Source organism: Rhipicephalus microplus, chromosome 4 (assembly GCF_043290135.1).
Source record: "Rhipicephalus microplus isolate Deutch F79 chromosome 4, USDA_Rmic, whole genome shotgun sequence".
Taxonomy (NCBI): domain Eukaryota; kingdom Metazoa; phylum Arthropoda; class Arachnida; order Ixodida; family Ixodidae; genus Rhipicephalus; species Rhipicephalus microplus.
Genome location: NC_134703.1, coordinates 227509427 through 227534266, shown reverse-complemented (window position 1 = coordinate 227534266; position 24840 = coordinate 227509427). Strand labels below are relative to the sequence as shown.

The following is a 24840-nucleotide window of genomic DNA, read 5'->3' as shown; positions in this document are numbered from 1 at the left end:
AGCCGCGGAAAATGCATGCTCGTATCAACATGCCAAAATCTGGAGCAAAATTTCAAGATTGTCTGTGGGGAAAATTCGTTATATCAAGGTTGTCTCCCACTGTTCATTAGTTACATAGAGTTCGCAAATACATGTGCTTCTATGGAGCAACGGCCGAGAATAGAAAAACTTCGTTATATCAAAGAACTCGTTATATGGAGGTTCATTATAAGCAGGTTGAAATGTATAGATCTGTCAGGAATTATTAGTGACAGGTGAAACAAATGAACGCTTTGGAGTCCACAAGATTTCAGTGGGCAATAAACCAGGTAAAGTCAGGAGAAGCATGGCAGAACTTTCCCCACAAGTCAATGTAACCTGAAGGAGGCCAACAAAGGGGTGGCTAAGGAAACTTGACAAGAGCAGTGAAGAAATCGATGCGGCAAAAAGTTTTCATGGTAGCAATATAGAAACTTGGTTAAAAAATGTGAAGAAACGACTAGTATTTGAACCACTTTTTCCAATTCAAAAAGACACAAGCAAAACAGCAGCACTCAATCATGACAATAACCCTGACACCGTAATAGGACACCCACCATGGCTAATGATGTGAGCCCTTCTTCGCAGGTTTTCCTCTTCCATCATAGCGCACTGGTGTTCGTCCTGAATGTCACGCAGGAACTGTCAAAAGTAATGATATTCACTGAAAACTTGCCCAGAGCACACGTCTACTATACCTTGGGCTTGATAACCAGCTCTCCAAGCACCGTGAACAGGCGAGCAAATCCGACTGGTGTACAAACTGCATGAACAGAGAAAAATATGGCCGTGAATCAAGTAACAGTGCCTCAATAGTGTTGTGCCAAAATGCAGGATCCAACAGTCTGCTTTTTAAAGTGTCCCAGTAGTTGTATAAGAAAAGCATTAACAAACAGAGGAGAGAAAAACTCATTAGTAAATACCGTATTTTCTCACGTAATTAACACACTCTCATAATGAGCACATTCCCTACCTTGACCTAGAAAAAAAAAAAGAACTTTTTTGTAATGAATCTGTTCATTTTATTTCTGTATTAGTGCTGTTGACGATCGAAATAGAGTTAAATCAAGCCATTATACCACAAAATAACAAAGCGATAAAAGTCAAAACAGTTTTGCAACCATGCGAAACAGTTGCGAGCAGCGCGAGCGTGGACGACAATCTAAATTTGAAAGTCGCACCTTTTACGGCAAAGTGCCATCTGTCTAATGCAGGAGAAAACTGTCTGCTGATAGTGCCACGCAAGCACAGTGGGACAAAAACAAAGCGCGCGGCCTTCAAACTAGCGCGTGCACGGCGTAGAAACATGCCGCGCACTAGTCATCTCGAAGGCCATGCAAAGTGCAACCGCACCCGCCACACTGATGATGCATTATGCACATGCAACGTTTAGTGTGCCGTCATCCGACGCTGCATTTATTGCGATAGCAATTATACTGACAGTCTCAGCTGGGTTTTGCCGCCGAAGTCAGCATCACTCACCATATATGTATATAAAGAAATCTGGGTATAACGAACTTCAGGAAGATGCAGCAATTAGTTAGTTATTTTGAAAGGTCATTAAAGTAGAAACCCAAAAATCAACTATAAATACTTATTTTCCACCGACCAAAACAACATACCTTTACAACAGTGGGTCCTTTAAATCGTTTTTAATGAGAAAAAAAACTAATGCACAAGTGAACACCAGGAAATGCACGTTAACTTTGATAAAGTCCGTTTTTTTTTTATTTTGTTTGACGTGTGCAATCACAACTTTCGCAGCACCAAGGGCCCCAGCTGATCCACATTTCTGTGGTGCCATTCGGTTCTTTGGTCACAACAGCCTGCTTTTTGCCTTCCAGTTGCCAAAGAATATCCATTTCCTCGCTTAGCGAAAACTGACTCCGCTTCTTTGTCGCAAGCAGAGACGAACTGATTTGTAGTAGCACCACAGTGCGAATGCCGACTTGCTTTGCAGACGCGATAAGTAATCCCCAAAAAGAGATGAACAAGATTGACAAACAAGGCCTCCAAGTACTAGAACACGTGTAGAATAGACAAAGAAAAACCCGAAGCGTCGCGGCTTCCATGGCCTCTTCCGAAGAAAAAAAAAGTGCTGAAAAAATTCCTCGCATTTCGTTTTCTGCTCCCTCGCTGTCTCAGGTTTTCCACGCCTATGCTTCCTGTTCTGCGACTCCCACTCTGCCCTCTGCCTCGCTGACCTTGCCCTCCCGTAATGTCCTCGCCTCTGCGCTTGTAAACCTCCAGGGTCAACGCTTTAATAAAAATAAAAAAAGTGTTTTTTTTTCCACCTCCGCACTGTCGCGCATTTTCTGAGAAGCCGATTGTTATAGCGCGAGAACAGAACAGCGACAAAAATACAAGAAAGATATGAGCGCTCTTTGTCGTCGTTCTGTTCTCGCACTATAACTATTATCATGTCCTACCAACTAGCCCAAACTGCCAGACTTCTGAGAAGCAAGGCGTTCAACGGCGACAAAAAGACAAGAAAGATATGAGCGCTCTTTGTCGTCGTTTTGTTCTCGCACTATAACTACCATCATGTCGTACCAACTAGCCCGAACTGCCGCACTTCTGAGAAGAAAGGCGTTCGTTCGCTTTGTTGTCTGCTTGCGTACCGCTCTAATGGTCGCGATGGATTTCAGAACATGAGTTCGTAGTACTGAGGCATTGTTATTATAACGCAGAACTAAAATAACGCTCGTTATTCTGAAAAGTTCGGTATTCTGAAGTAGGTAGTAGCGAAATAGTTTTACATTGAAACTATTAGCAGTCGGCGCAGGATTTTTTAAAGGTTTGTTAATCTGAAAAGTTAGTTAATGTGGTGTTCGTTCTACCACGATTTCACTGTACGTATCTATATATACGAAAACTCGAGAAAGAAAAAAAGCCACCCGCGCTCGGCGCCCAGCTCGTCTGGATGCGCAACGACGCACGTTTATCTCCCACATGTACTTTGCCCCGTGGATGGGGGTAGATGCTTGTGCGTGCACGCTTATCCTTAGGTGGGAAAAATTGCACGCCTTCGGCTTTGGCCGGAGCGGTTGCGTTTAGTTGCCGGGTGCACAAAGATCACTTTGCTCGCTGGCAAAAAGAGCGTGCTTTTCAAACACAGCAAAGTAATAACTGGGACACTAGTTTGCACTCACTTGTACCTGTGATTACGTTTAGTGCGTCGATTTTGTTTAAACAGCGCGTTACCTGTTGAGCAGTTAACGTTGTTAGTTTGCTCTTGTCCTGTGTGTGTTGTTTCCGTGTGTCAGGTGTGCGTGAACAGCGCGCTGCACGTTTCGATCTACTAGCTGTTCTCAGCATTACATTCTAAGTTGTTGCTATCACACTCATTGCTTCCCTCTTGCGACGAAACAGTGACTTCCCTCTTGCGACGAAACAGTGACAGTCATAGTGAAAGCTGGAAGAGAGGCCTTTCAGAGCCTTTTCTAAACAATTTTTGGGTAACTGCTACAAGCACACTTTCTGGGTATACAGTAAGCCATAAATTATCTTAATTTTAGTGTAGTAGGCCGGCATTCACTATGCTATCCTTCATGATTTTTTGCAGAAGCGTGGTATCTGCTATACACTTGCAAAAAATTTTGTGTAAATTTTTATGCAAGGGCTGACAACGATGAACAATTATGCCTAAGTGGGTATGCACAACAGTATATAGGTAATTAAGATTAAGATTTTGTACCAGGTTAGAACATTGGACGACCCACTTGTTATGCAATTTGCATTATGTGGCGCATGGGTATTCTTTTGCTGTTTTAAATTCATTTATTACTATTACCAACACGATTACTTTCCCAAAATTAAGCCTGCCTAAGGCAAGTTTGCAACACAGTTTCAAGCACTGACGTGGCTCTGCAGTAGAATATTAGGCTGGCATGCAGGAGGCACAGGTTCGAATCCCATTGTTTATTGGTATTTTTGTGTACTAAGTTTATTTCAAATTTTCTCCAACAGTGATTCTAATTTTCTCCAATAGCGGACAACTACGGCGCTGCACGCGTCCCTTGTTGTGATCTCATAGCAGCTTTCACTATAAAAAGAACAATGCACATGCCCTAGCTGGGGAAAATAATGAAATGATGGAGCATGGTTTGATTTAATGTGGAGATATACTAGCCTGTGTGTGTGTCTGGTTTATACGTGTGTAGCGCAGTTATCCCCTTTGTGTTGTGGAGATGTGCACCCAGGTGCACGTTTGGGTGCAAGCCTGTTGTCCCTAAAAGCCAAGGCAATGAAGCCTTGGAATTTAGGGACAGCTATGGAAAGCTGACACGACCATGATAGATATAAGTAGAAGATGTTTAGAGCATTCATGGCATAAAAATAGAGTGGGGACAGAAAAAAAAACAGTGAAAAAAATAAAACCAGCCAACCCAACCGCCCGCCCACCTGCTCTCCCGCTCTTTCACACATAGTGGCACTAGTCGCCAGCCCGTTATAACTGAAAGGGACAGTCAGAGCATCCATCAATCCATTCATTGCTAAGCTTACATCACCAGGGTGTCTCGTTACGGGCTAAGATGGAGTCACTCTTTGAAGGGCCAAATTGACTTTGGGGGAGAGCCGACACTATTTTCTTGCTTTTGGGTCACAGCGGATATCCCACTAGACGCACAAATCAGCTTTTGTCCTGCTGTCTCAGTGCAGAATGCCTGCGTACTGCATTCCGTAACGCACTATCAAAGCTAAAATGGTTTTTACAGTGTTTTAGTTCCCAAAAGAGCCAAGAACACAGCTCCCATGGACTGTGAAAGTTAAGGGGGACAAGTAACAGTCATCAAACTATTTTTCTACAGTTAAACCTCTTTATAGAAGACCCTGATATAAGAGATGAACGGATATAAGAGACACCATTTTGCCTACAGTAAAATACGGGTAAATGAGAAATCGCATACGACATACCCTGCTTATAAGAGACATCTCATATAAAAGACAATAATTGCTGTCCAAGGCATGCCTCGTATAAAAGGGTTCAACTGTATACGCAATGTGAGTAGGCACGACGTACGCAATCCATTATCATAGGCACATGCCAGAGGGTGCGCAATACTGTTTCTATGACGTAGACGTGCGGTTTTAACCCGATAAGTAGCTCTTTTTGCAGAAATTCCACCATCGTTGGTAGTAAGCGAAAAATCGTGTGTGACTGAAAAATCGACAAAGATGCAATGAAAATAAATAATAACAAATTCTGGGTTCGAGTGGGGATCGAACCCAGGTTGTTAGCATGGCAAGCGGGTGTTCTAGCACACAGGCACGCATCTCCTTGTAAATACAGTGAAAATAACTTCCTCTGCTTGGAAATTCAGTCAAAGTAACTTTCCTGTTTTACAAACACACACATCCTGCATACATGCTCCATAAAAGAAGATGAAATGTTGCAGTAATAATGCAGGGTACAAGCCTACATTGCTATCAAGTGTCACAACATGTGGTTATCATATTGACTTCATGGTTTAAAGCTGGTCACCCCTACAAAAGGCTATACTGCACTTATTCCCTTAAAAGCCAACTTCCGGGAGTTTTCGAGGTGAATAGATCTCAATGAAATTTGCTGGATTTATTCATTTGCACACTTTCATCATTCGTCCCTAATTACAGGATAAAGGCTAACGTCAAAGCGACGGAACAGAGGCGCCACTACATCGTCTGCTGTTCACAAGGCAATGATCACATGAGTTGCTTAGCCAACGTTTAGTTGGTTTAGCAGGCGAATTTCAGTTCGTTCTGGGCTTGCTACTGATGGGTGCCAGATGGCGTTGGGTTGTGGTTGCACACAATTCCCCGTATAATTCCCTGAACATCGTCTCGATATTATATATTGTTTCAGCTAGCAGTGCCAGCTCACTTCACGGAAACTGTGTTAATACTGCACCGGCAGAAGAGGGTCCATGTGTGAACATTACGGTAGTGTACTAAGCGAGCACATTACCTCATGGAAACACTTTTATAACATATACAGGGTGCACCATGTCCGGGGGCGTGTATACAGGGTGCACCATGAAAAGGGGGTGTGTACTTGGCCTAAATTAATTTTCCTCAGCCCTGCCAGAGCAATTTTAAACTCGACTATTGCCGCACATAAGCACTCTCTTTATAGCATTATTGAGAAGCTTCAGTTCACAAACTTTTCAGCGATAGCACTTCATCGAATATGGCCCCAAATACTTGAGCGACCTGGACAGGTCGCACCGCCTGACAGTAGAATGCAATACCAGCTATCGCCATTTTTCTAGGGCGATTTTACTTTGCCTTCATATGCGTAAGAATCTCAGCTGTCATTATTCAACACCTCCTCCAGTAAAAAAAAAAAATGAATGGGTCCATAGTGTCAATGGGTCTAATCGGTCAAACCGGTTCCCAGCAAGTGGTAATAAATGGAATGAATTGTAAACCAACTGGGATATTGTGCTTCCATGTGGAGGACCGATCCGACCACACAATTCTGATTGGTCAATCCAATAGGTCCACCAGTTTTCGATTGGTCTTTCAATTGAAGTGCTTGTCAGTCCAATTGGTCACACACATCCCAGTTGGTAAACCATTGAAGCAGTGAATTTCAATTGGTCTCCCAATTAAAATACTTGTTAATCCAATTGAATGTGCGCATCCAGATTGGAAAAGACTTTCCAATTAGAGCAGACTCTTTATAGGAAACATTAAAATTGTAAAGAGTTCATGTAAGTGTTCAACTGGTTGACCTGGTGGCAACCAGTTCATTTGAACTGGCTGACTGTCAAAAAGCAACGACCACGAGAGTGAAAGACGACGAAGATGAGCAGTGTTCGAAGGCATGTGCTTGGAATGTTCGAGAACTCGAAGCATGAGCCCCGGGTCAAAGAGAAGGACGAAGAGGTCATGAGCTGGCATTGTCTCTGGGAACTCGGTGACGAAAGGTCGTATCGTCGGCACGCACCGGCGACGGGTGCGAGGGGCGTTCGTGTCAGCTGCCTGAGACGCGAGCATCCAGAGATGGCTGGTGAAATTCGCGGTATCGAAAGAAGGCTCTTCGGAGACCCAGCTGTTTCGCCCGGCGAGGACGAGAGTTTTCAGCACAAGCCCCCTTTCAGAAGCAAGTCACCCAAGGCAATCTACAGAGGGCCACGTCAACAATGGAATGCCACGCCAGGTGAAGCAGTCGCCAGTACTAGTAGCCCGAAAGGGATCTGCGAGCGTCAGCGACAACCTTCTGCGCGCACAGGTGCCGACGGACGCATCGAGCTGCGGAGAGGATGTCAAGATCTGTCACAGACCAGACTGGCAACGAGCTAACCAAGTCAGTGGCATCATGTAGGCCAGCTCGAACCACCATAAAAGATAAGGTGGGAGTTAAGACATTAATTAGGACGAGTTAGAGATAAGACACTAATTAGGATGGTTTAGTCACTAATCTAGACTGTGGTTAGTTTTGTGAGTTTACTGGTTTTGTACATTTGTATATACTGTAACAAGCGTGTTCTTCAGAGGAGTTTTAGCAAATGGCTTGCCAGGGCAAGCAAGACAGCTGCAGCACAGAAAACAGGAGGTCGAGGGCACGACACACGAATGCCGTCTTTGCTCTCTCACTGGCACAGAACTGGCGTCGATGTGCACTGGTACAATTTATTCCTGCACAAAGAGGAATCATCCTGGCGGCTTAAGGAAAAGGCACTATAGAAGGGTCATAGCAGGGTTTAAATCCCGTGACGTAAACTGTTTCACGGCCTCGGCAGCAATGATCGAGCAACGGGTCGAGCGGCTCGACGACATAGTTTAAGGGAGATGCCTGCTCTAGTATGTGGTAAGGACCATGGTACCATGAAAAAAGCTTGGTGGAAAGTCCGGGAGTTGTGAACAGCACCCAAAGCTAAACCAGTTTTCCCAAGCAGTAATGGGCATCAGTCGCAGAGGTGTCATGACAGAATTTTCACCACGACTGATCTTGCGAGTGAACGAGCGAGCCAGTTGACGGCATTCTTCAGCGTACGCCGCAGCTTGAGGGATTTGCCTTCAGAAATGTCCAGTTGATATGGCAGAATGGTGTCCGTAAAACATGAAGGTTCACGTCCGTACAAGAGAAAGAAGGGAGAAAAGGCAGTGGTCGTTTCGGGCGCAGAGTTGTAAGTGCAGGTGACAAAAAGGAGTACGCAGTCCCAGTTTGTGTGGTCTTCCGACATATACATTGCCAGTATGTCGGCAAGGGTACGATTGAAGCGTTCGGTCATGCTGTTAGAGTGAGGACGATATGCGGAAGCGGTGTGGTGTACAATGCAGCATTCTTTGAGCAGAACCTAGATGGCATTTGAAAGGAAGACACGGCCACGATCACTAAGTAATTCACACGAGGCCCCATGGCGCAGAATGAGATGGCGAAGAAGGAACCACGCAACATTTTTTGCAGTGGCAGCAGGTAGCACAGATGTTTCTGCGAACCGGGTGAAGTGGCCGATGGTGACTATTATCAAGCGGTTGCCGTCAATAGTGGTCAGGAATGAATCGAAGAGGTCGACTCCGATGCGGTAGATTGGTTGGACAGGGCAGGGCAATGGTAATGGCAGGGCAATGTAGGGCAGGGCAGGGCAATAAACAGGGCAGGGTCAGGGCAGGGGTCCACAGCAATGGACAGGGCAGGGCAATGTAGAGGACTAGCGGTGCTGTGAGTACGAATCTTGCGATGTTGACATGCAGGGCACGACAGAACGTACCGGTGAACATATCAATACATGCCTCGCCAGTAGTACCTCAGGCGAAGATGCGAGTACGTCTTGAACGTGCCAGCGTGACCGCATTGAGGGTCGTCATGGAAGGCGCTGCAAATGTCCACGTGCAAATGACGGGGCATCACGAGGAGCCACCTGCGACCGTCGGTCATGTAATTGCGACGATACAGCAAGCCTTCACGAAGTGTTGGACTTGACAATGAAGGGTGCGTGATACGGAGTTTGGGGGACGCTTAGACAAAGTGTCAAGCGGAGAAGTAATCCAGGGATCTTTGCGCTGTTCTTCCGGCATGTTGGTGAAGTGTCAAGCGGAGAAGTAATCCAGGGATCTTTGCGCTGTTCTTCCGGCATGTTGGTGATGGTCAGAGATGATGAATAACAAGTGGAAGCTGGTGAGCCAATAGAGTCGGAAGGCAGTAGTGTCAGCGTCCGAGTGTTTTCGTCCAGAGCAATGAATCACACGTATATCATACTTCTGTAACCGTGAAGGCCAGCGAGCGAGGCGTCCAGTTAGGTCTTTCAAGGATAATAGCCAGCGTAGTGCGTGGTGGCTGGTAGCAACATAAACTGATGCCCATAGAGGTAGGTGCGAAATTTACCAATTGCCCAAACAATTGCCAAACACTCCTTTCCTGTGATGGAGTAATTTGACTCCGCCTTCGTGAGGCTACGACTGGCATATGCCACAACATACTTAAAGGCTGGTTTTCGCTGAGCGAGTACTGCACAACGACCAACACCCCTAGCATTCGTGTGTATTTCTGTAGAAGCCTTGGGATAGTAGTGGAGCTGTGTAGGAGACGTGAGAAGTAGGCGTAGCATTGTAAATGACTCATCGCAATCGGCATTCGAAGCTGAGAGGTCATTGCAGCCGGCGAGAAGCTGTGTCAAGGGTGATATAATGGAGGCGAAAATGCGGATGAAGCATCCAAAATATGAGCACAGCCCTATGAAGTTTCGTTTCTTTAGAGTGCTGGGCTTGAGATATTCGGCAACCACTCGAAATTTGGCAGGATCTGGTGAAATTCCTTCTTTGGAGAAGACGTGGCCTAAGATAGTAAGCTGACGGGCGCCAAAATGAGATTTGTTTAGGTTTAACCGCAAGCCGGCGTTACTGAGGCACTCGAGAACTTGGTCAAGGCGAGTAATATGAGATGAAGAATCCGCAGAAAAACCTTTATGTCATCTAAGTAGCATAAAGAGGTCTGCCATTTAAGGCCTCTGAGAATGGTGTCCATCATTCTCTCGAAAGTAGCAGGTGCATAGAAAAGGCGCAAGGCCTTACCTTAAGCTCGTATAAACCGTCAAGGGTGACGATTGCTGTTTTCGGGCAGTCGGCTTCAGCCATGGGCACTTGCCAGTAGCCTGAGCGCAGATTCAGTCATGAGAAATATTCGGCAGCTCGAAAGCAGTTCAGGGTGTTGTCAATGCGGGGTAGGAGATAAACATCCTTCTGTGTTATCTCGTTTAGCCGGCCGTAGTCAATGCAAGATCTTATCGAACTGTCTTTTTTCCACACCAGCGTAACAGGAAAGGCCCAGAGACTGTTCAATTTTTTAATCACGCCACGTTGCAGCATGTCATCGACGTTGTTGCTACTAACGCGGCATTCCGCCTGTCATACACTAAAGAGACGCTGTCGCAGGGGAGCATGATGACCAGTGTCAATACGATGATCCACTGCAGACGTCCGTCCCAATGATGGCTGGCCCACATCGGAAGAGCCAGGAAAGCGTTCAAGCAGTTGAAAATCTTTTGTGCGCTAGACTGGCTTAAGCGCATTATGAATGCTACGTAGCAGAATTTCTTGGACAGAGGATGTGGTAGCCGTGGCAGAAGTGACGGCATTCATTTTCAACGCTGTCTTATCGCACGTTGCATCCAAAGGGAAGATGGCATCAAAACTGTCGAATTGTCCAACACATTCGCCACATAACAGATTTGCCAAGAAAGAAAACAGATTGGACGCGTAGACCGCACCGGCACCATTCACAAAGGTAACGACGGAAAACAGGAGTACAATTAAACCTGCTAATAATGAACCTCTATATAACGAATTCCTTGATGTAACGAAGTTATTCCATTTCCCGCCATTGCTCAAAGCACATGTATTTGCGACCTGTATGTAACAAAGTAACAGCGGGAGACAACCTTGATATAACGAATTTTCCCCACGGAAAATCAAGAAATTTCACTCCACATTTTGGTGGAGTGTGCATGCATCTTCTGCAGCTGCCACCTCGCCGCCGAAGCACGAAGCGGCGATGGCGGTGCACACCGCGCCCCAGCTGAGAGAGCGCGAGGTGGTCAGGTGGGCCTTCATCTTACGAGCCGGCGTTGCCGTCGTTCTAGCCGCCGCGGGCGCATGTGCGGGTGTGCCCCCTTCCATCACTCCAAGCAAACAAACAAAAAAAGACCCTACTTTCGCGAACTGGCAGTGCCATGCTTTTACTTAGCCTCACATAGTGGGGCTGCGCTGCATATGAAGGGCGCTTTATCAAATAGTTTTCCGCGTTATCCGTGTTTGTATCCTTCGCTTTTCGTTTTCGACACCGTTTGTGTGTGCATAGTTTCACTGTGCGCACACGGCATGGCCTCCGACGACATTCAACTTTGCGTTTTTTTTTATTACGACAGCAATTATATGAACAGTCTCGGCTGGTTTTTTGCTGTTGCCGTCCTCATTCACTGCATATGTATACGTATATATATATATATATATATATATATATACGAAAGCTCAAAAAAGAAAAAAAAAAACCGCCCGCGCTCGTGGGCCCAGTTCCTCATGATGCGCCGACGCAAGCTTATCACCCACACGTACTTTGCCCGTGAAGGGGAGAGAGGGGGGAAGGTAGATGCTTGTGCGTGCGCGCTTATCTTTCGAAGGGGAGAATCGTGCGCCTTCGACTTTGACCGCAACGATGAGTGTAGTTGCCAGGTGCACAAAGATCATTTCGCTCGCTGGACAGGCGCTGTTTGCGAAAAGAGTGCGCTTTTCAAACACAGTGAAGTAACAACTGGGGCACTTGTTAGTTCGCACTCATACCTGTACCTGTGATTACGCTTCATGCCTTGTTTTTGTTTAAACAGTGCATCAAGTGTCAAATGGTAAACGTTTGTTCACTCTCGTCCTCGTGTGTCATTTGTGCGTGGGCGGCGTGCTGCACGTTTCGATCTGCTTGCAATTCTCAGTGTTACATTCCAAGTTGTTGCTATCGCATTCGGCGAAACTGTGACTTTTATTAAATTTGGACAACCGTATCACCACTATCGAGGGGATGTCAGACTAGGCGCTGATGGAAACTCTCAAAGACCATAGTGACGACGGGTCTTCAGAGTTCGACTTGACATGCCCCTCCGTTTTGCGCAGTGAGTTCGCAGGCTGGTAGATTTCGCGATTAACTGATTAGTTCTGGCAACACGACGTGCGCGTTGAATGCAATGCAATGAAGGAGATATAAAAAAAATTGCAATCTTGTAAGAAGTAAGGCTGGTAGCTAATATCGCGGAAATCCTGCAAAATGCTGGTGCGAGCAAATACGGCCGTTGCAGGAAGACGTGCTCTTTTCAGACATTCCCTTCACGTTGAAACCGTACTGATACTCACTGAGATAGAAAGCCCGCCAGCGATCTTGACCTTCCTTAAAATCAAAGTTCAATATTGCTACTGGGGCGAGCGACTACCCTCCTCCTCAGGTTGTTTAATGCTCGTTCAAGACAAGTGGTTTACTTTCTGTTTGAGCATACGACAGCAGTTGTGCGTCATCTTGAGCACTTTCCAGGCAATAGGGATAGGCTGACTCATTTGATTTCTGCTTCAGCAGCGCTCGCGCAACTTTACTCGCTCATAAAAGTTACGATGCGCGGGGGCATGTTATCGATTTGGACTTGTTGCGAAACGTGGCAGCGACGACAAAAGCCCGCCGAGAGTGTCCATACAATTGCTCTCACATTAATAACGCAGATTTTTTACTGTAAAATAAATGTTTAGGGCTAGCTCTGCCTTCAGCCCTTCAATCGTTTAATTTGCACGTTTACTTTCTGAATTTTCGTACCAAACCTGCATATAACGAAATCCTCTTTATAACAAATTTTTTTGGGAATTTATCAGTTTCGTTATATTCAGGTTTAACAGTATGAGGTTCTGTCGGCGTGCACAGACTGTGTAAACAGGGCAGTCGAATCACAGAGTCAGAAAAACGAGGTGGCAGAGAATGTCGAAATGATAGCGCCAGCAGCGACAACCAATTTAAGCACCGAGCTACTGAAAACAAAGTGAGTTGAACTCCAGCGCAGTCAACGACCGCATGATGTGTAAAAAAGAAGTTTCAACCGAGGATCACGTCATGGGACGCATGCGATAGGACAACGAATTCCACAATGTAGAATGCATCATTGATAAAAAGATGTGCCGTGCACGCTGTCGAAGGCTTGACATACTGCGAGCTCGCCGTCCGTAATATAGGATCACAAACGTACTGCGGTTTGCAGCACAAAAGTCCACTTAAAAACAGAATGAGTTGACAGAAACAGGATATGCTAGCTACTGTGGCATGTAGCCAAGGTCGGGGATGTCATCGTTGGGATAAAGACTACGGTGACGATGAAAGTGAAGTGCAACAAGGCCAGAAATATTGCAGGCGCAGCCGATGGGCCTGTTGTCTGGAGTGCACCAAGAGTTGTGAAATGGTCCGGGAGGTGAGAGGGGTTGTGCGGAAACTGGGCGTGTTGGGTGAAAAAAGGCGTGGTGGCGAGTAGAAGTTGTTGACTGGACTGTGGTGGATAGTGCTGGCATCGGTCGAGAATAGGAATGGGTAACGACCTCAGCACAAGTGAGAGGCACCTCAAGCTACGTTGGTGGTATTGGGATCAATACCCAGCACCTCCACCAAATGTAACAAGCATGTTCTTTGGAAAAGTTTCAGCAAGAGACTCCCCAGGGCAAGCAAGACAGCTACAGCACAGAAAACAGGAGGCCGAGAGCGTGACACACGAACGTTGTCGCTTTTTCTCTCACTGGCAACGAGCTGGCGCCGATGTGCTCCGTTTTAGAGTGCCATTTTTAGTTAGAGTGCCGTTTTTTTTTTTTCTGTTATAAAAGTGCGTTCCTCCTTCGAGTATTTCTGAGTCCATCGCACGGGGCCACACACCCCATAATTTGGACGATTGGCGAGCCTGCCAGGATTGTACTTCCTGCCCGCCACGGATTTTGGAGGTCGCAACGATGAACATTGTCAAGATTTCTAGCTTAGCGAGAGATCAGGGATATTCAAAGGAAAAGGCAGTGCAGTATCTCTAAACAGAGCTACAATGCATTAGAAAAGAGAGAGAACTAGCGCGAATAGAGCTTAAAGCTAAAATTGAGATAAAATGTGCTGAAGCATGTGAAGATGCTAGAGATGTAAGACAGGATAAATCACTTGAGGATAAATTGATTTTGACTTAAAAAAGCATTACGATAGAAGGAAAGAGAACAAAAGAGGATTTAACAGCAGAAGTTATAAACACAAGTTTCTTGTACTGAGAAGGTTGAACAAGCGACCCACGATAAAGGTCTTGATAGTCATCAGGACAGCCGAGCAATTAGTGGAAGAAAGGATGATGATGATATATGGTGTTTTTTTGGCGCAAGGGCCATTTGATGGCCAAAGAGCGCCAGTTCATGAGACAGGAATGTAGACAATGATTGTGATTAGCGGCTGTATAAGGGCCATAAAATTCCTCGCAGTAAAGCGGGCAAAAACATACAACTAATAAAATCATGACCATGCCGTGAAAGGTGTGTGTGGTGCGAATAGATGGCAAAAGTTAATGACAATAAAAACGATGGTGGACATGTATGGCATTAGCACAAGTGCCTCACTCGTTCATACCCTTGCGTCCAAGGGCCGTGAGGCAAGTGCTTTATTGTGTAGCCACCGCAGCGAAAACCTCTTTGGAGAGGTCGTGCTACGGTATGCCCGGGTATATGACATGAAAGCTATGAATTTCTTTTAAAAACGCTAACAATGATTTGTGACTAAAAAGCGGTTCCCTACTGACGAACATTGCAGGGTGTAAAGGTATATGTTGTCGGTAGGGTGAAGGAAAGTGTTGTTTTCTTAGAGTGTTCGATTGTTTGCACTGAATTAAAATGTGAAGAACTGTTAGTGCTTCACCACATCTGTCACACAATGGTGGATCGCCACCGGAGAAAAGATATAAGTGTGTCGTGTATGTGTGTCCTATCCTGAGCCTCGTTAATGTTACCTCTGTGTGACGTGATTTTGATACTGGTGGCCAATGGCCAAGGTGTGGCTTGATAACGTGTAGTTTGTTTTGTGTGTGTGTATCCCACTTGCTCTGCCAGTAGTCCCCGAGTTTTCGTTTGAGAGACGGCTTAAGATCAAGGGCCGGGATTGATAAAGGTGTAATGGCGGTGCTTTCGTGGGCGGATGCAGCAAGCTGATCCGCCATCATGTTGCCTTGAATCTCACGGTGCCCTGGCACCCAGCACACAACAACATGTCGGTTGAGTGTGTAGAATGCGCATAAAATGGAGTAAAGTGAAACGAGGACAGGGTTTTTTTGTTTTTTAAGACTGTGCAGAGCCGTTACCACACTGAGGCAGTCTGTATAAATTACTGCTTTTTGTATTTGTGATTGTTTGATGTGTTTAGCTGCCACAAGTATCGCGTAAGCTTCCGCTGTGAAGATACTTGTGCCTGGATGTAGAGGGCCAGATTCCGAAAAGGAAGGGCCAACAGCAGCGTAGGACACAGAGGAGTTAGACTTAGAGGCATCTGTAAAAAACTCAGGACGTGTGTATTTGTGTTGAAGTTCCAAGAAGTATGTTCGAATATGGGCAATAGCCGCATGTTTAGTAATTTCTAGGAAAGACACGTCGCAATCTATGGTCTGCCACTGCCACGGTGGCGGGTATGCTACAAGAGCCATTAAACTGTGTTCGAGTGACACTCCAGTGTCCTCAGCTAGACCCTTCAGGCGAACTGAGAAGGGCTGCCTCATTGAAGGCCTGTTTTGAAAAAGAATGGAGCTCGACAAGTCATTAATAGTAGAGTATGAGGGGTGCCTCTTGTCTGCTTTCACCTTAAGGAAATATACAAAGGACATGTAGGTTCTTTGCAGATGAAGCGACCACTCATTTGACTCAACGTAAAGGCTTTCTACGGGGCTGGTGCGAAAAGTACCCGTAGAAAGGCAGATGCCCGAATGGTGCACGGTATCCAGCATCTTCAAAGCACTTTGAGTCGCAGACTGATAAACAATGGCCCCATAATCTAAGCGGGTGCGAATTAGGCTTCAATACAGGTTCATGAGGCATTTCCTGTCATTACCCAATGTAGTACGTGATAACACTTTTATAACATTCATGGCTTTTAAACATTTTGTTTTTAAATACTCTATGTGGGGTACGAAGGTCAACTTGTTGTCCAAGATTAAGCCTAAGAATTTATGCTCGGCTTTGACGGACAGACGTTGCCCGTTCAGTCGAATGTCAGGTTCCGAGTGCATGCCTCTCTTTCGAGAGAACAAGACACACGTTCTTTTTTGTGGGTTAAGTCGAAATCCGTTTTCATCTGCCCATTTGGAGACCTTATTTAAACCCAGCTGAACTTGCCGCTCACACATGGCCAAGTTGCATGACTTGAAGCCAAGCTGAACGTCGTCGACATATGTACAATAGAACATATTGCGGGGAATGGACAAGTGCAAAGAATTCATTTTAATAATAAAAAGTGTGCAACTAAGCACACCACCTTGTGGCACGCCTGTTTCCTGGACAAATGTTTGGGAGAGCACACTGCCCAGACGGACACGGAATGTCCGGTTTGACAGGCAACTTTCGATTATATGAAACATTCTTCCGCGCACACCAAGGTGGGACAGGTCTCTTAGAATTCCGAAACGCCATGTTGTATCATAAGCCTTTTCGATATCGAGGAACACAGAGAGAAAATATTGTTTATGGACGAAGGCGTCTCTGATCTGTGCCTCGATACGAACAAGGTGGTCTGTGGTGGATCTACTTTCTCGAAACCCGCACTGAAATGGGTCGAGCAAATTATTTGTTTCAAGAAAATGTACAAGTCGGCAGTTTATCATTTTTTCGAAGACTTTGCACGAGCAGCTTGTAAGTGCTATAGGCCTATAACTCGAGGGTAAAGAAGGGTCCTTGCCCTCTTTCAAAATGGGAATAACAATAGCCTCTTTCCAGGAGGTAGGAATAGTGCCAGAAGACCAAATAGCATTGTACAAACAAAGTAAGGTTTTTCGGGTTTCGTTTGGTAGGTTTTTTAACATTTCGTACATCACACGGTCAGAACCTGGGGCAGAAGTACTGCAGGAGTTTAGAGATGTTCGGAGCTGAGCTAGACTGAAAGCTTGGTTATATGCCTCGTATCTAGTGGATTTGTGTTCGAGTTCCTGCTTTTCTATTCTTGTTCTGTATTTTTGGAAAGTGTCAGTATAGTGGGACGAGCTGGATACCTGTTCGAAGTGTGCACCGAGGAAGTTTGCCTGATCTTCCAAGGTATCACCCTGAGTGTTTACGAGTGGAAGTGTGTGTACTTGTTTTCCTGCTATCCTACCGACCATGTTCCAGACTTTCGCCTCCTGTGTGTATGAATTAACCCCTGATAAAAACTTCTGCCAGCTTTCTCTTCTGGCCTGCCGACGCGTTCTCCTGCCTTGAGACTTTATTTTCTTGAAGGTTTCAAGATTTTCGGCTGTCGGTGAGTTCCGAAGCAGCCTCCAAGCTCTGTTTTGCTGTTTGCGCGCGTTTCGGCATTCAGAGTTCCACCATGGCACACATCGTTTTCCAGGGTGTCCATTTGTTTGTGGGATGCATTTTGTTGCAGCATCAATCAAAAACGCTGTGAAGTAGTTCACAGCAACGTCAATGTTCAAAGTACAGATGTTGTTCCAACCTAGACAAGCGATAGTATAAAACTGTTCCCAGTCGGCTCTGTTTATGAGCCACTTGGGAACACGTGGTGGACACTCAGTTACTGTCGTTGTGCTCAAAACTACGGGGAAGTGGTCACTTCCGTACAGATTACTGACGACTTTCCACTGGAATAGAGGCACAAGAGATGGAGATACTATGCTCAGGTCTATGGAGGAGTAGGTGTTATTAGCGAGGTTATAATAGATTGGTTCTTTTCGATTTAGGAGACGCGCTCGATGAGATAAGGAACTGTTCGATCAGTTGACCTCGCGCGTCATACCGAGAGTCACCCCATAGCCTGCTATGCGCATTAAAGTCTCCAAGGAGAACATAAGGCTCCGGAAGTTCATCAATTAGAGAGTGTAAATTGCGTTTTTGCAGCTGATAGCTAGGAGGAATGTAAATAGTGCAGATTGTGATCAGTTTATCAAAAAGAACCGCTCGAACAGCCACTGCCTCAAGGGATGTTTGGAGTTGTAAGTGTGTGCATGCTATTTCTTGATTCACTATGATGGCAGCACCTCCGGATGATGTCATAGCATCAACACGGTCTTTTCGGAAAATAACGTATTTACGAAGAAAATTTGTGTGTTTTAAAGTAAGGTGTGTTTCTTGTACACACAGCACTTTTGGTGAGTGTTCATGTAAGAGTTCTTGGATGTCGTCAAGGTTTCTGAGAAGGCCCCTGACGTTCCATTGTATAATTTGAGTGTTCATGGTGAATGTGAAATAGGGCTGTGTGTACGAAAAGCGAGTGGCTGTTTAGACAGGGAGTTTGAGTTCACTTATCAGGGCCATCACCAGGCCCTGTTATCTGCTTTTTTGTTTTCTTGACGCGCTCCAGGGAGCCACGCCGCTCTTTCGGCACCAGAGTGCCGACGTATCCATTGCCTCCTCGGAGACACTGGATGCCCGCACGTGCGGGCTGTTAATTCGAATTTCGGGCCTCGCCTGGTGAGGTGAGGCCTTGAGACCGGAGGACTTTGGAGTCTCCGGTCTCTGTTTGGGAGTAGGCGGTGTAGCCTGGGCTACAGCCGCCTTGGGGGCAGGTGCCACAACCACCGGCTCGGTATGCGCGGGCCGAAGGAGTGGCGAGGGCTGGTGCGGCGGTGCCCCCTGACGCGCCGCATCAGCGTATGTAGGTCCATAGAATGGAGCGACTCTTCGCCGTGCTTCCTTAAATGTAATGTTCTCCTTCACCTTCATCGTAATTATTTCTTTTTCTTTTTTCCAGTATGTGCAGGAGCGTGAATATGGGGCATGGTTTCCTTCGCAGTTTACACAGTGTGGCGGTTGTTTGCAGTTCTCAGACACGTGGCCTAGGACTCCACATTGTGCACAAGTCTGGCGACCACGACAGGTTTTAGAGCCATGGCCATACCTTTGGCATTGGAAGCAACGACGAGGGTTTGGTATGTACGGCCTGATAGATGTCTTTGTGTACCCCGTTTGAATAGATTTTGGTAGTTTACTGGATGCAAATGTGAGTATTAAGTGTTTCGTCGGTGTTTCCTTATTATCTCTTCTAATGATGATTCTCTGTACATTAGTGACATTTTGGCTCTTCCACCCCTCCAAAAGTTCAGTCTCAGTCAAGTCAAGTAAGTCCATGTCAGATACCACTCCGCGAGTTGTGTTCATTGATCTATGTGGTGTTATGGTTATTGGTATGCCACCGAAATCTGAAAGACGGTCTAGCTTTTCAAATTGTTCTTTGTCACGGATTTCGAGGAGAAGGTCTCCACTAGCCATTTTGGTTACCTTGTATCCAGTGCCAAGAGTTTCGGTAAGACATCTAGAAACCAGGAAAGGAGAGACGGTTCTGGCTTGCTTTTCAGTTTTTTCACAGTGGATAACATGATAGTGAGGATATGTTTCTTTGGGCTGGTTAAAAAAGTTTATATCATCGGTGCGTACCCGCTTTAAGCCGGTACGATCAGACAGTAAGGGGAATGCTCTGTGCATTGATTGATTGATTTGTGGGGTTTAACGTCCCAAAACCACCATATGATTATGAGAGACGCCGTAGTGGAGGGCTCCGGAAATTTTGACCACCTGGGGTTCTTTAAATGCTCTGTGCATGCCTGTCTTATTTTTGTACAGCAGCCTTGGCGGCCACCCACCACGGAGCCCAACGAGGGGACGCTACAGGTTTGCAGATGCTGAAACCTGCAGACGCCAGCCGTACAACGCCACTATAACCCAATACCCCTAGACCAAGGTAGGCTATTTGCACAGGGTTAACCCTAGCCGCCAGGAAGTTTGGAAGTAAACGGAAGAGAGTAGAAGACAGGACAGATAAACAGTAAGAGATAAAGACGAAGATGTAGGAAGAGAGAGATAGGAAAAGGCGACTGCCGATTTCCCCTGGGTGGCTCAGCCCAGGGGTGCCGTCTACGTGAAGCCGGGGCCAAAGGGGTGTGTTGCCTCTGCCGGGGGGCCTTAAAGGTCCAATCACCCAGCGTCGGCTCAACCCCCAGGATCTCCTTTTCCCCGGACACGGCAAAGCCCTCACGGCTAGGTGTGGGAGGAAGTCAAAACTCCTCCATTAGCTCGGGTCCGTGGTGTCGCTACACACCAAACGCCTACCTGCGCAGGCGCCCCTGCGGGGAGTGGAAGAAAGGAAGTGGACGCGGATGCGTCAGAGCGTAGTAACTCAGCGAGTAGCGAACATTGAGCAGATGCTTATCAGTGTGCAAAGATAACTCTTTCGAAGGACTCGGTCACGAAAGAGGGAGACAGTAGCTTCAAACAGAAGGTCAGATCTGCAGAAATACGCATAGAAGAGCCTCATATGAGAGACGGATTTACGGATGTGTGAGAGGGTGTGTGGCTGGGATGAAGGTCGTATGACGGTCCACATCAAATAAAAGAGAAAGAAAAAAAGTACCTATGGCATCGTGACTCGGTCGTGAACATCCAGTCACCAGGAGTGTCATGCAACTACTTCGGTATAGCTGCTTAGTTAGGACGCATCCTAGGCGAGTTGTTTGGATGACGCGTTCAAATGATTGCAAAACAAAAAAGCAAAGGAAGTGAATGTATTGGGAGTTTGGGACTGCGCGCTGGAAAAAGATGCAGAAGAAAGCTGAGAGAAAAATGCAGAGCATGAGAACGAGTCAATTTCAGTTGAGTGTTTCATTTCTTCATGTGAATTAGAAAAGAATTCATGTAATGCCTAGGATAGATCTGCGTATAACACGAGAAGGAGTAGAAATATCTGTAGGGTTAAATTGCTTTATTGGCATAGGAACTAAGAGATCACTGGAGTGATGGGAAAAATGCTGTGTTGATGCATCGGGTTGCTGTTGTGGACAACGTAAAAGTCCGGCAAGTACAATGTTTCAAAAAAGTGCAATGCCAAAATATGCAAGTCTCAACGTTTGAAAAGAAAGATTATCCAAGGCTGCGCTAATGACAGAGAAGCAGTTTTTGGTAAATAAACTTTTCTAAATGGGGGTGTATGTCATGAGCAACGACCGCGCAAGTGAAAGACGAGGAAGACGACCAGTGTTCGAAGGCATGCGCTTGGAATGTTCAAGAATTCTAGGCATCAGCACCGAGTCAAAGAGAAAGACAAGGAGGTCGTGAGCTGGCATTGTTTCTGGGAACTCGGTGACGGAAAGTCGCATCGTCAGTACGCATCGGCGACAGGAGCGACGGGCGTTCATGTCAACTGCCTGAGATGCGGGCGTCCTGAGGTGGCTGCTGAAATCGGCGGTGGTTGAAAGGAAGCTCCTCGGAGAGGCAGCTGCCGTGCCCAGTGAGGACGAGCGTTCCTGGCGCAAGGCGCCTTTCGGGAGCGAGCCACCCAAGGCAATCCTCTGAGCGCCACGTCAACAATAGAACGCCACGCCGGGTGAAGCAGTCGCCAGTACCAGTAGCCCGAAACGAATCTGCGAGTGTCAGCAACAACCGCCTGCAGGCGCAGGCCCTGACGGACACATCGAGCTGCGGAAAGCAGGTCGGGATATATGACAGATTAGACTTTGGTAATGAGTTAGCTAAGTCAGCGGCATCATTTAGGCAAGCTCGAAACACCATAAGAGATAAAGCGAGAGATAAGACATTAATTAGGACAAGTCAGAATTAGGACTATAATTAGGACAGTTTGTTTCGCGAGCGAGTTTAGTTGGTTTGTACATTTGTATATACCATATTTACCCGCTTAATGAATTTACCTTCGCCTTGAAAAAAAAAAATGAAAAAAGCTTTTTTTGTAATTGATCTGTTCATTTTATTTCGGTATGATAGCCAGTGCCATTGACGATCGAAACAGTGTTAAATCAAGCAGTTATATTGCAAAATAACAACGCAATAAAAGTCAAAACATAGTTTTGCAAACATGCTAAACAGTTGCGAGCAGTGCGAGCGCAAACGACGTCCACCAAAATATTAGTCGCGCCTTTTACGGCAAAGCACCATCTGATGCAGGACAAAACTGTTTGCCGATAGTGCCCCGCAAGCACAGCGGCATAAAAACAAAGCGCATGGCTTTCAAACTAGCGCGCGCGCGGCGTAGACACACGCCGTGTGCTCGCTATCTCGAAAGCCATGCAAAATGCTACCGCACCATCACGCCGACAGCGCGTTGTGCACCCGCAACATTAGTGCCTTGCCATCCGGCGCTGCAATCAACTGCAATAGCAATTATATGGATACTTCCGGCTGGGCTTTGCCGCCCTACATGTATATGTATATATGAAAACTGAAAAAAAAAGCCGCCCTCACTCGGCGGCCAGTTCAGTCTCAATGCACCGACGCGATCTTATCTTTCAGTGGGGAATCCCTGGACCTTTCGCTTTGACCGGATCGATTGCTTTTAGCTGCCGGGCGCACACACAAAGATGCCTTCGCTCGCTGAACAGGTGCCGTTTGTGAAAAGAGTGCGCTTTTCAAACACAGCAAAGTAACAACTGGGGCACTTGTCACTTGTTATTTCACACTCATATCTGTACCTGTGATTATGCTTAGTGCGTCATTTCTTTTTTAAATAGCGCGCTACATGTCAAGCCGTAAACCTTGTTAGTTCGCTCTTGTCCTGTGTGCGTCATGTGTGTGTGAACAGCGTGCTGCACGTTTCGATCTACTAGTTGTTCCCAGCGTTACATTCTACCATATTTGCTCGCATAATCCTGGCACTTTTATTTTTGTGGAAAACCGAGGCAAAGTTGGGGGATGCAAGAATTACACAAGAAAAACTTTCCACGAAAACGTACACAGCCAAAAAGAAAACAAAGCGGCCGCATATCAGGATTCTCACACCAGCAACTAACGGCAAGCTTTGAGAAATACTAATTATAACTTACTTCAACAATAAACGCACAGGTTCAACACAAGGCAAGATTTATTTGAGATACAAAAAGTGCAGGCAAATAGTCGAGAATTAGAATACCATACACAAAGCTTGTGGGTGTTGCTGGCGTAGCGGTAGTGTTACTCTAGTGTTACTCTACAGGAGCCCTCGAAAGGTAAGCGTAGGACGTCTGTATTGGGCTGATGGCTATTTAACAAAATTGTCGGCAGTTTCCTTTAGAAAAAAAAAATAAAGTTTACCATCAATCCCAGTCTTAGGCACACGGCAGGCCCAACGAGTCTTGGTGGCTTTCAGCTGCCGTCACCAGTAACGAACACAAAACTCGTCGACTCCGAAGGGCCTCCCCGCGGCCCTGTTGCTGTTGTTAGTGCATGATCTATCACTTTCAACTTGAAAGCAGTCGTGTAGCTTCAGTATCGCCCCATAACATGTCAAGATTATCGACACACTATACAAAACACCCCGCAATATCACTTTGGCTTGGCTTGAATTGGATTGAATCTTCGTGGGTTAATAGTATGCTTGATTCTTAAGAGATAGCGCCAGATGGTGCGTGCTATCATCATCAATGGCTAGAACAGGCAGATGACATTATTGCGAAATTTTCTGCGGTGCGATAATTACTCGAGAAAAAAAAGAAATTATATTTTTGTTGGGCAATGCGGGGGGTGCGAGAATTATGTGAGTGCGAGGATTACGCGAGTGAATACGGTAAGTTGTTGCTATCGTATTCATTGCTTCGTTTTCACGACGAAACTGCCACTTCTTTATTGTCAGGTTTGTCGTTGAGAACCTAGTTGGGACACCTGCTGCGCATGGCACGTTCGGACGGTATGCTAGCTACACGGCTGGTTACAAACAGCAAGCGCTGGAGCATTTGAACCGAGCGGCTGGACGACACTATGGCGTTGATCTGTGTGCTTTCGTTACAAGAGGAAAAAAAAAAAAGCTTCGAACTACAAAAAAGATTTGTTGTGCATTTCATGGGCCCGAACAAGCGAAGCCGTCATGCTAAATTTTCGCCGTTGTGATTCCCGTGACTTTTTTTTTTTTTTTTCGTAATGAACCCTCTCTCCAAATTGACATGAACTTTTCTGAAAAAAAGGTGGGTTCATTACGAGAGTAAATACGGGAGTTAGCGTGCCATTTTTTTCTGTTATAAACGTTTGTTCCTTTTTCGAGTTTTTCTGATTCTATCGTGCGGGGCCACACACCCCGTAATCCACGACACTGACCAGCTCAACACTTCTTTACTTCAACTAATTAATACTAAAGAGTGCCATGTGCTAGTTCTACGAAGTCAGCAATGAGTGAGATGGTAAAAATATTGGAAAATTTTTTTTTCAAAAATCATAAAACACTTTACTACAGTACTATATCTGCTACAAACTTTCCTTGCCACTTCCCATCTTTCTGATGCGAGCAGCCACCGCAGTTAATTCACACGAGAACATACGGAGAAAGTGGCTCAACAAGCATTGGTTTAGTACAAACAACAATTGCAATAATGTTGCATTCGAAGCGATGAAGTAAGGTCAAAATAAACGTTAAAGAATAATTTCTTAGCACAAAATTTTGATTGTGTTTTGACGAAAGCCAATAGTCATGCAATTTATATTTTCATAAAAGCACATTGGCTCACTGTGCATGCGCTGCGACGAGTGCCATCAGCATGATCATCGTGACTGGACCACGATTTTTTCCACAGCCAGCCACAGCACACATAGGTCGCAAGCTTTACTAGCGTGTTTTATATCCTGTGTCTTTGCAGTAATCATGTTGGCATGATCCGTTGATTCAGCCCTGTTTCTTTACAATGAATTCAAGCATTTTACTTT

General features: G+C 45.9%; 1 protein-coding gene across 32 annotated transcripts in view; it reads right to left on the bottom strand.

Annotated features, from left to right (window-relative positions):
* The window catches only part of lili (LMBR1-like protein lilipod), a 742764-nt gene that overhangs the window by 412593 nt on the left and 305331 nt on the right, over positions 1-24840 (bottom strand). For 31 of the 32 annotated variants that reach the window (XR_012895090.1, XM_075894063.1, XM_075894067.1 and 28 more), the window contains 2 exons: positions 717-781; positions 576-660 (listed from right to left, as the gene is read on the bottom strand). Coding sequence is in view for 31 of the 32 variants with exons in the window: in XM_075894063.1 (XP_075750178.1) it covers positions 576-660; positions 717-781 (150 nt within the window). In the remaining variant the exon portion in view is untranslated. Of the gene's footprint in view, positions 1-558; positions 661-716; positions 782-24840 lie in introns of all 32 variants that reach the window. The other variant, XM_075894083.1, reaches the window with a different exon arrangement.